The sequence below is a fragment of the Colobus angolensis genome, unplaced genomic scaffold (genome assembly GCF_000951035.1).
Source record: "Colobus angolensis palliatus isolate OR3802 unplaced genomic scaffold, Cang.pa_1.0 Scaffold257, whole genome shotgun sequence".
Lineage (NCBI taxonomy): Eukaryota > Metazoa > Chordata > Mammalia > Primates > Cercopithecidae > Colobus > Colobus angolensis.
The window spans coordinates 1,000,342-1,011,976 of NW_012115788.1; the positions used below are offsets into that span (position 1 = coordinate 1,000,342).

Genomic DNA, 11,635 nt, shown 5'->3' on the forward strand with positions numbered 1-11,635 from the left:
AAAAAAAAAAAAAAAAAAAAAAAAAAAAAAAAAGAAAATGAATCAGTATGTCAAAAGGATATCTGCCCTCCACTCCCATGTTCATTGATGCGTTACTCACAATAACCAAGACATGGAAAAACGTAATTATGTATTGATGGTTAAATGGATAAAGAAAATGTGACACACAAACACACACATGCATGTACACAATGGAATATTATTTGACCATGAAAAATAAGAAAATCCTGCTGTTTATGACAACATGGATGAACCTAAAAGACTTTCTGTCCTGTGAAATAAGCCAGACACAGACAAATATTGCACAACCCCACTTACATGTGGAATCTAAAGAAGTCAAATTCATAGAAACAAAGGGAGAAAGTTGGTTGCCAGGGACTGGGCGGTGGGGGGGGGAGGAAATGGGGGGATTTGGATCAATTGGTCCAAACTTTCAGTTATAAGGGAATAAGTTCTGGGGATTTAATGTACAGCACGGTGATAATAATAATAATAATAATACTCCATTGTATATTCATATTTGCTAAGGATCTTAAGTGATCTTACCATAAAAAAGTTACCTATATGAAGTGATGGCTATGTTAATTGATTGTGATAATCACATCACAATGTATATCAAAACATCATGTACATCTTAATATATAGCACTTTTGTCAATTATACCACAATAAACCTGAGGAAGAAATCTCCCCCCTTTTCCTCACGTTTCTCTCCATAGACTGCAGGCTCACTCACTTCCCTGCCTTCAACAGAGTCCGTTCTGTCTTTCCAGTGGTACCTGCTCCTCTTACATTCCTTTGCAAAATCCCCTCACTTTGTATGTATGTGTGTGTGCAAGCACACATGCATGAGCACATGCGTATTTACTGCATTAGAGAAACAACGTTCTACTGGAAAATACACCTAAACAGAGACTGATTTGGTTTGGCTGTGTCCTCACCCAAATCTCGAATTGTAGCTCCCATAATCTCCACGTGTCATGGGAGGGACCCAGTATGAGGTAATTGAATCATGGGGGTGGGTCCTTCCAGTGCTGTTCTTGTGATAGTGAATAAGTCTCACAAGATTTGATGGTTTTTTAAATGGGAGTTCCCCTATACACTCTTTCTTGCCTACCGCCATGTAAGACGTGATTTTGTTCCTCATTTGTCTTCCGCCATGATTGTCAGGCCTCCCTAGTCATGTGGAAATGTGAGTCCATTAAACCTCTTTCCTTTATAAATTACCCAGTCTGGGGTATGTCTTTATTAACAGCGTGAGAACAAACTAGTACAGAGACTGTCCCTGGAAATTGGGGGTTGACATTGCCATGCTTTAAGTCAAAATGCTCCCCTCTCAAATCTATGCTTTGAACAAGTGTTAAGACAGACAGGAGTTTTTGTTTGTTTGTTTGTTTTCTTTTTCTTCTTTTTGGAGACGGAATCTCACTCTGTCATCCAGGCTGGAGTGCAGTGGCGCGATCTCGGCTCACTGCAACCTCTGCCTCCTGGGTTCAAGCAATCCTCCCGCCTCAGCCTCCCAAGTAGCTGGGACCACAGGCCTGGGCCACCACACCCAGTTAGTTTTTGTATTTTTAGTAGAGACAGGGTTTTACCATATTGACCAGGCTGGTCTCCCATTCCTGACATCAGGAGATCCGCCCGCCTCGGCCTCCCAAAGTGTTGGGATTACAGGTGTAAGCCACTGTGCCTGGGCAGACAGGGCTTTTTGAAACTCCCTCTGACGGCTTCTTAGCCCTGCTCTTCTCCTGCTTCTCCCCTTTCTCTGAGCCTGCCTTCTGCCTGCTCTCATCGACTTGATGCTTACTGCTCTCCCTCCTTTCTCTCCTCTCTCTCTCCACTTTTGGGGTGGTTTCAGTAAGACTTGTGGATTAATTCTGTTTCTGCCCCTTTTATTTCTCAATGCATTATAGAATCTTGGCTCACTGCAACCTCCATCTCCTGGGTTCAAGCGATTCCTCTGCCTCAGCCTCCTGAGTAGCTGGGACTACAGGTGTGCGCGCCACCATGCCCAGCTAATTTTTGTAATTTTAGTAGAGACAGGCTTTTACCATGTTGGCCAGGATGGTCTCAATCTCTTGACCTGGTGATCTGCCCACCTTGTCCTCTCAAAGTGCTGGGATTACAGGCGTGAGCCACCGTGCCCCACCTGGATTTCTTGTTTAAAACAAGATGTGCTGGCCGGGCACGGTGGGTCACGCCTGTAATCTCAGCATTTTGGGAGGCCGAGGCAGGTGGATTGCTTGAGCTCATAAGTTCGAGACCAGCCTGGGCAGCATGGCGAAATCCCATTTCTATTAAAAAAATAAAAACAAAAATTAGCCAAGCATGGTGGCACATACCTGTGGTTTGAGCTACTCTGGAGGCTGAGGTGGGAGGATTGCTGGAGCCCAGAAAGTCGAGGCTGCAGTGAGCCGTGATCATGCTGCTGTACTCCAGCCTGGGCAATGGAGTGAGATCCTATCTCAGAAATAAAGAGAAGATGTGCTGCACTCGCAGCAGGCCAGGGTCTGGGGAAGAAGGTGGATGGTTAAAATGGTAAAAGAGAGATGGATCAGAGAAAAACAGTTTTTCAAGCCGTTTATTATGGATTCGTGCCTTTCTTTGCTCTTTTGTAAATTGGGCCAATTTTTTTTAAGTAGTGCCCATCCCCAGGGTTGTTATGGAGTGAAAGGAAGTAATATATGCAAAGTGCTTAGAACATGCAGTAAGTAAATGCTCAACAAATGCCAGCTGTTGTCACGATGAGGTCAGTGGGCTTTGAGGAACATACTTAAAGGACCATTCTCCTCTGAGTGAAGGGGCGCGAAAAGCTGTCGTGAAGAGAAAACACATCTTGTTTGCATCAAACCAAATAAGTGAATTCTAACTGGGCCAGGAAGCGTTTACCAATGAGTCTAATGGCAAAGGAAGTAAATTATAAACACCCAATAACGTTTAAGCCAGTGATAGTGGCATCCGTGTTTTGCAGAAATTAAAACAAAACAAACAATACCGGTTTCTGTACCTTCATCTTAAAGGTCAATAAACCTTCATATGAAATGCACAAAATTATCTAGTTAAACAAGATCCTCCTCCTGCACCTATACTGCTCATCCAAGTTACTCCCGCAGTCAGATGTTCGGATGGAGGCTCCCGGAGAGTATGAATCTTCTCGAGTCCTCCTGCTGAAAGGGAACATATGTTTCCCACTGGCATGCAGCTCAAGAACCAGGCCATTCTCACCTAACAAGTGATTAAATCAACATGTATTGGGTATCAGAAAATGAAATTCCATAGATACATTCCAAGGAGCTAGAGGCAAAACTGCTGCCAATCTAATCATCCTCAGCTCTTGTAGTCAGATGGACAGTGACAGCGGCCTATAGGATTGGTTATTCTAGCTACTGCTGCAAAAGGTTCTCTTCACTGTGGGTACACAATGGGACTATCTTACAAGGTTAAGCAGAGTAGAGGGCCTTGACACGGCTAAGCACTAACTGTGACATCTAAAACACTCCTGTCAGTAGGTGAGTGGAGAGAAAGCATGGCTCCTTCCTCCCCTAAATAAAGTCTGGGGCTGGGGAGCATGACTCCCTAAGGCAAACCATATGTGGAAAAAGCTCCAAATACATATTTGGCAACAATTTTATGGAGTTGGAAGGAGTCATTCTCAAAATATGTAGATGTGACTTCAGGAAATTCTGAATGCTCCTTTCTGTTCAATACTTTCATAATTGAGATCACATTATATGTAGTCTTATTTCTCAATATAGTCTCTCAAGTATCAAGGATATTTTTAAAAAACCAAACAACAAAACTGCTAATTTGATACAGAAAAATTTTCTTTTAATTTGAATCATCTTTATGGAATTACAATTTTTCATATTAGCCATTTCTATTTCTTATTGCACTTCTATGAATTGTTACATCCTTTGCTCATTTTTCTCTTGGAGTCTTCATGTTTAAAAAAATATGTTAGTATGAGGTAGTTGTGGGGAGTGACTATAAAGGGTACAGGGTTCCTTTTTGGGGTGATGAAGAGGTTCTAAAATTGATTATGGGCCAGGTGTGGTGGCTCATGCTTGTAATCCCAACACTTTGGGAGGCTGAGGTGGGAGGATCGCTTGAGCTGAGGAGTTTGAGACCAGCCTGGGCTTCATAGTGAGAACTGTCTCCATATTTAAAATAAAAATAAAATGGATTGTGGCAGTGGTTATAATAAAAACCACTCAGATATACACTTTAAATGGGTAAACTGTATAATATGTGAATTATCCCAATAAAACTGGTTTTAAATAGGAGTATAAATCATTTCCATATTAAGGTATTAAGCCTCTTTCTTCCGAAGTCTGTAGATAAATGTTCTAATCTCATTTGCCTTTTACTTTCTCATATTCAGAAGATATATATTTTTAGTTAAATGTATAATCTGCTCCTTAATGAATCCTCCTATTGCCTTTATTTGGAAAATTCAGTCACATCCAAAGATAGTCACTAATACGTTCTTCTGGCTTATTTTCATTTTTCACCTTGATTTTGGTGTACATTATAAAGCCATAATCTAGTATTCTCCAAAAGTTTACCTTCCTTATGTTCCTAGGATTTTTGGAATATTTTATTTATACTCACATCTATTTCGGGGCTACTACTGCATTGGTCTAAGAGGTCAAAAAAAATGTAAACTATTAGTACATTTTCAATATTTTTTTAGCTGTGAAATACGGCTTCATATCTAGTATTTCAAGACTTCATTACTTTCCTTTCAAAATATTCCTATTTTTGCACATCCTTCAGATGAAATTTAGAATACTCTCAAGCCATTGAGAACATTAATAGACTTGCATTCAATTAATTCACAAATAGAAGAAATGTTTAACATATTTCATTTTAGGGCCGGGCAGAGTGGCTCACACCTGTAATCCCAGCACTTTGGGAGGCCAAGGTGGGCAGATCACCCGAGGTCGGGAGGTCGAGACCAACCTGACCAACATGGAGAAACCCCGTTTCTACTAAAAATACAAAATTAGCCAGGTGTGGTGACACATGTCTGTAATCCCAGCTACTCGGGAGGCTGAGGCAGGAGAATCGCTTGAACCCAGGAGGCGGAAGTTGTGGTGAGCTGAGGTCATGCCATTGCACTCCAGCCTGGGCAACAAGAGTGAAACTCCGCCTCAAAAAAAAAAAAAAATCCATTCAGCTGGGAGCCCTGTATTTTTCCATCTATACAGGTCTTCTGTTATCTTCGTATAGTTCCTGCACACATGCTCAGTTTGTCTATAAATGTGACAAAGCTTGTTGCTACAATGAATGGTGATATACTACAATTATATCTTAAAGCAATCTTTGTCTATTGACTTTTGGATATCTGGAAGTTTTTGCTAATTTTATATTAATTCTAAGATGAGATTCCCAGGCTTTCTACTTGGACCATTATATCATCTGCAATAATAACAACATTTTTTTCTTTCCCAATAGTTCTAATTCATTTCTAGTTTGGGTCTTACTGCCTTAAAAAATTGTATCAATATTCTGATGACAAGCCCTGAAAACATTAAAGCACATATTAAAAACAAAATCTTTCACAAGCAGGCTTATAAGGGATACGTAAAGCTTTCAAGCTATAGAGAAAAATCTGAAATTCATCAACGTTGCCACTTTCTAGAATCTGTTTCATCTAACTTAGGGCTCTTAAAGAGCACCCGGAAGTGTTTAATAGATCCGGTGTGACAATATTTGGAGCAGGCACTCAATACTGGGGACATGGGGTCCCTTTTCCCTCAGCTGTGCCCATCACATTCAAACCAACAGCAGGTGATAGCTCCTATTAATCTTTGCTACTAACTGGAAAACTGTTCTCTTTCTTCAGTAGACACAGTTGAAGTGTCTAATGTCCTAGAATGCAATACTGGCCATTCTTCTAAAGCTTCCCAGTAATCTTTTTGCATAATCTGTGTTAGTTTTTGACATACTCTCTTCCCCTCTGACATTTGTGCCTTGAGAATGAATCTTACTTTTAATCACTACTTGCACACACTCATTTGTTAAAAAGTACATCAACTACCAGATTTAATATTTGAGTGCTGGTTGCTAACAGAAAAAGGAATAAAAAGTGTGTGCAGACAAGGCCTTGGTTTCTGAATGGCTGATTTTAATGGTGATATGACTGATTCTAACTGCATTCCATCGCGCCCACATTCAAAAGAGTAAAACTTACGGTGACCATGTTTATCATGAAATAGTATTGCATGTATTTTAAATGGATGGTACCCAACTTACTTAAAAATCCTAAGAGGCTTAACAGTTTTTCAACTTTACCACAGTGCACAAGTGATATGCATTCAGTAGAAATCATACTTTGAGTACCTATACAATCATTTTTTTTCACTTTCAGGACAGTATTCAGTAAATAACATGAGCTATTCAACACTTTATTATAAAATAGGCTTTGTGTTAAATGGTTTTGCCCAACTGCAGGCTAAATGTTCTGAGAACATTTAAGGTAGGCTAGGCTAAGTTATGATTTCAGGTTAGAGATATTAAATTCATTTTCAATATGATATTTTCAAATTATAACAGGTTTACCGGGACCTACCCACATGGTAAGTTGAGGAGTATCTCTATTTCATATAGTGAGAAACTATTTTTATTTTTCTGAACAACTGAAAAAGTCCAATTCAATCGACCCTACAGAGGAAATGAACTGAAACATGGCCTCCTCTTACCCAAATCACTACAAAAGAAAACCTACTTGTTATTTAAGTGAACTGTACTGAATAAATGACATAAACATATGTTTAGAAGCAACAACGCTCCATTTTCAAGGCTGAGTGGCTGTTTACTGAGTTCTGAGAAGAGCTTCAGTAACTGCCTGTAAAATAAAGAACAATTTTTATTAACTCTTGTCCTTAGTAAGAAAGATAGAAATCTTGAGGCAATACTCATTAACTAGAATCCTTCCATTACAAAATTTTTGTTCATTTATGTTTAAGGACTTTTTGTTAGTTTGTTTGTTTTTGAAGATAAGAGTTTCACTGTCACCCAGGCTGGAGTGGTGGTGGGGTCTCAGCTCACTGCAACCTCCACCTCCTGGGCTCAAGAGATTCTCCTGCCTCAGCCTCCCGGGATTACAGGTGCAAGCCTGGTTAACTTTTTTTTTTTTTTCCTATTTTCAGTAGAGATGGGGTTTCATCATGTTGACCAGGCTGGTCTTGAAATCCTGAAGATTACAGGTGTGAGTCACTGTGCCTGGCCATGTGGACCTTGGAGATACAGACTCTAAAATCCTATTTTTACATTTGTGATGAAGACAAAAATCCCTCAAAACCTGTCAATTTAAATATAAATCAGATGTAGTCACACATAATAAACGTGCTAAGATAAATAACTTTGCATATTTGTAATTTTCAGAAATTTTAATTTCCAATTTTGCTAAGTTCAAAAATACACACGACATAAGTAAACAGGGCACAATGTTAACACCAGGTGAGGGTTATATGGTGTTTACTACTGTTTTACTTTTGCTGTAGATCTGCAATTTTTCAAAATAAAAAATGAAAAAATGTTTATAAGACAAAGTGTATGTCACTGAGTATCACTAGTTTTAGAGTTAAAAAGTGCCCTGTTTATAGGTAAAAACTTTTCTAAGAGAAGCATGGGAGAAATATTTGATATGCATTAAAGGAAAAAACTGGTTTAGAAGCCAATAAAGAGAGAACACACTGCATGTACCGCCCTCATCAATATTATCTCTTGAGTTTTCAAAACATGTTCCTCTTGCTCCAACAGACTCCCATGCTAATCATGCAAAAACACAGCAATCCACCAACTTCCACGTTTACAAATGATAATAAAAGTTTAAAAACATCTCTCTCAATAAGATGAAAATGTTTTCTGACTTTGAGGAATAAAACAGGTTTTCTCAATTGAATGCCTTAAAACTGTCTAATACTCTGAATTTCTCACGTACTATTTAATTTGGCTATGTTTTAAAAATACAGCACATGATTTTAATTCTTGTTTTAAGTCTAATGCTAAATGACAAAGCCTCACAGTTCCTGGTAGCTTGTTTGCTGAACAGTATCAACACGGCAAAATTATAAGAACTTCTTTTTAAGATTTGAATGTACTTTGAGATGTGAGACAGCATTAGAGCAACCCCAAATTGTCTGTCTTATGGTGAAAATGGAGAGAGTAAAAATTGTATGCTGTGAATGATACCAAAAACTAAAAAAAAACTGTCCCAAACCTAAAGTTCCCTTCCCAGGCCTTCCAATAGGCCATGTGGAATGACCGCACACTTCTTTCCTCCTCATGGAAGGTTTGAGAAAGGAGGAAACTTACAACCAGGGGCAGGTAATGGGAAGACCCAAGGATAGGGCCAAGTCCTTTCAAATGAAGACACAGGTGACAGTGGGATAAAACAATCCTGGGAGGTTGGACACAAGTAGACTCAATAAGCGACAGCTTTAATTTTGGGGATGGTGTCAATGCTGGTTTTTATACTCATCACTGGCATCAGAAATGGTTTAAATACATTCCTTTTCTCCTCCCTCCCACTCCCCAGCCCCTCAAACCTATATCATCCTTTCTGTCTTAGTTTTCTGTACTAATTACTGGCAGTCAGATTGCAGAGACAATAATTTAGGGTCCAGTGAAAGTAAATTTTTACACAGCTTGATAGCAGTCTGGGGAGACTAAGGAAAGGAAGATAGAGGCAAATCTCTAGAAAAATGGAGTGTTTCTCCTTGTAGAAGCTATAATTTTTTTAAAAAAAAAAGATGTCTTAACTTTGCTAATAACCTAAGATGATTTGTAGAAATTAACTAAAGTAGAAATTGTCATTTTTTGGTTTTTGAAAATGTGTGATTGTTGCAAGCAAAAATAACACAAAAACAATGTTAAATCAAGCCCATTTTAAGCTCCCTGAGATGACATACAAACTACACAGTACAGTATTAGAGCAGAAAATAAATTATTTACAAAAATCACTTAGAGTAACATCAAATTTCCATTTCAACAAATATAACATCAGATTAACTGTATCCTTGATTATTTGTTGCTGTAAGTTTATTCATACCAGAAAAATGGTCACATTTAAAATTCTCAAAATAGTTTTGGCACAGGTCACATCTTCTCATTTTGCTAAGTCCCTGAGCACTTTGAACAGGCTGACTTTATGCACCGGCCTCTTCCCCATCCACCCTGGTCCCCTCTTTCCAGAATGCCTTGCTACCTGCTCTGGCCTCAAGGCTACCTTTAGCCCTCCCATTATTAACTCTAGATGAACATTTAATGTTATCACCTTTCTAGCTAATGGTGCTCTGCAGAAACCATGCAGCTTCTCTGACAAGAAGATCTAGAGTCCCCGCCCCAAAGAGGAGCTCATACCATCTTCCTGATGCTCACTGACAAGGAAGGGGAAACAGATAAGGGTACGTTTTGTGTATCCTACTTATTATTCATAAAGTTGCCTGTAATGGTCAGTGTTTTAATGTCTCCAAAGCTTTATGCCTCAAATGCTCATCCAAACACTGGATGGCAAAGAGGTCAACATCCACGTCAAACTTATTGGCAAACAAGTGGTGGTTGCGCAGCATCCAGTTCAAGTCACCAGCTCCAAAAATGCACACCGAGCGCACGTGGACCCCATCGCAGGGAGGGTACGGGGCACCCTTGGAAACATCACCCTCAAAGTATTGCCACTTGACAAACCTGGCAACTGCTTGCATGTCAGACAAATCGTACTTATGGCTGGCAGAAAGTGAGCCCGGGACTTCAGGAATCCTCTGGATGGTGGCCCAGAGATACTCATCAGGGCTGTATGTGTCTTGCGCCCACTCCATAAACTTTTGGAGTTTTTCATTCTGTAGTACATACCCCACATACTCCCTACTGACCACAAAGTAGGCACTGCCAGAAAAAAGAGGTGTTTCGAGCGGAGGAAGCATTTTGACAGTCCCTGTGTTTGTCAGCTTTCCATTAATGACCTCATACCGCTTTTTCCACCTTTCTTCTTTATGGGATGGCATCCTCTCCGTTTCCAGGCTGTTTTCTCCCATTAACAACTTCAGCTTCCTGACAATTTCTAGGTTGGTTTTAATAGGAAAATCCATACCACAAAGATTTATCAAGTACTTCCAGTTTGCACTCATTGCATAGAGGTCCTTCATGCAGTTAAGGTCAGCCTGAACCCGGCTCCACGATGCATAAACCACACTCTCCAATCGGCTGGCCACAAAGACATTACTGAAACAGGAAGCGATGCCTGTCACTGCAGCTAAATAGGAATCCTCGGATTTTGTGTCCACATGAATGCAATAGAAATTCTGAGGCATATAGATGGCCCTCAGCAGCCTGTCAAGCATTTCAATCTTGTGATGAACCACTATAGAATATGCTATTGGAAACTCTGCCTCTTCTTTACTAAGGGGTTCTACAATATATTTGCGTCTCTTGATGAAAGAAGTACAGTCACTGGTCATGTTTATATAGTCGGCAGGTGTCCACCGAGGGCGCTTTTTAAATTTCACTGTTAGGATCTCAAGCTTTACCTTTTGGATTTCATTTACATCGCCCTGTAAAACTTTGGTGCAATTAATATCACTACTAGGATTCTCCCCAGCAAGCTCCAAGTGTCTGACACTTACAAATTCGGGCTTTTGATGAATCCTTAAAACGGAGAAGGTGATTAGGGAAAAAATAAGAACCACAAAGTAGTATTTAGTGGGATAAGAAAAAAGTCTTCTTCGCAGCAACTTCCTCAGCATTTCAAACAATAATCAGGGATTTTCGTTGTGAAGGGCAGTCTTCTATGCTCAAGCACCAGTGATTTTTTCCTCCGTTGTGACCTTGAAGTTGTCAGTTTGCATTTATCAGAGCTGCAACGGCATCTTGAAATGAAGAACAGCACCGAAATAAAAGAAGCAATTATAAATATATACATATATATATATGCATGTATGTATGTATGTATGTATGTATGTATGTATGTATGCATGTAGAGAGAGAGACAGAGAGTTTCACAATAAATCTTCTCAGGCTCAAAAACTGTCCTCTTTGCTATGAGGTCAGGTTTAAAACAAAAACAAAGTGGCTGAATCAGAGGAAAAGTGTTAGTAGTACAGGAAGCTCACAGTCTCTAGTATTTATACCACAGATTGAAAAAGAAAACAAAAGAAAAAACAAACTCCAAATCCCAGTACCTGGATGCACTACAATATCTAACAACGGGTATTTTACCTCTCTGGTATGTTGAGGTGCAAAACCATAGTTGGAGACCTAGGTAATAATGATTGAACAGTCTATAGTTAGTCAGTTTCTGACACTGTGCCAGAATTAGCACCCCTTGTCTTGAAATCGTTAGTAATTTAAGTTCCTCCTGACATCTTTTAATGTCCATTAGCTGGTGTCAGCAGCCCTAAAAGAGATCAGATCCATTCTGCTTTTTGCTGATTTAGGATTTGGGGCATACTTAGGGAGAAGTTTGGAAATGGTTGTCACTTTCTTTTTTTGAGACAGAGTCTTGCCCTGTCGCCTAGGCTGGAGTGCAGTGGCAATCTTGGCTCACTGCAAGCTCCGCCTCCCAGGTTCACACCATTCTCCTGCCTCAGCCTCCTGAGTAGCTGGGACTACAGGCACCCACCACAACGCCCGGC

The 11,635-nt window shown here is 39.8% G+C and overlaps 1 protein-coding gene and 1 pseudogene across 2 annotated transcripts in view; one reads left to right on the forward strand and one right to left on the reverse strand.

Annotated features, from left to right (window-relative positions):
* LOC105515261 overlaps positions 1 to 3,235 on the forward strand; it is a 3,896-nt pseudogene extending 661 nt beyond the window's left edge. The window contains exon 2 of the transcript XR_001002289.1: positions 3,059 to 3,235. The product of XR_001002289.1 is annotated as a 60S ribosomal protein L18 pseudogene (transcript). The remainder of the gene's footprint in view (positions 1 to 3,058) is intronic.
* A 5,643-nt stretch (positions 3,236 to 8,878) lies between these two features.
* On the reverse strand, positions 8,879 to 10,901 carry GCNT1 (glucosaminyl (N-acetyl) transferase 1, core 2). The gene has a single exon (XM_011947009.1). The coding sequence runs from the start codon at positions 10,745 to 10,747 to the stop codon at positions 9,461 to 9,463; it is 1,287 nt and encodes a 428-aa protein (XP_011802399.1). The 5' UTR covers positions 10,748 to 10,901; the 3' UTR covers positions 8,879 to 9,460.
* Positions 10,902 to 11,635: the final 734 nt, after the last annotated feature.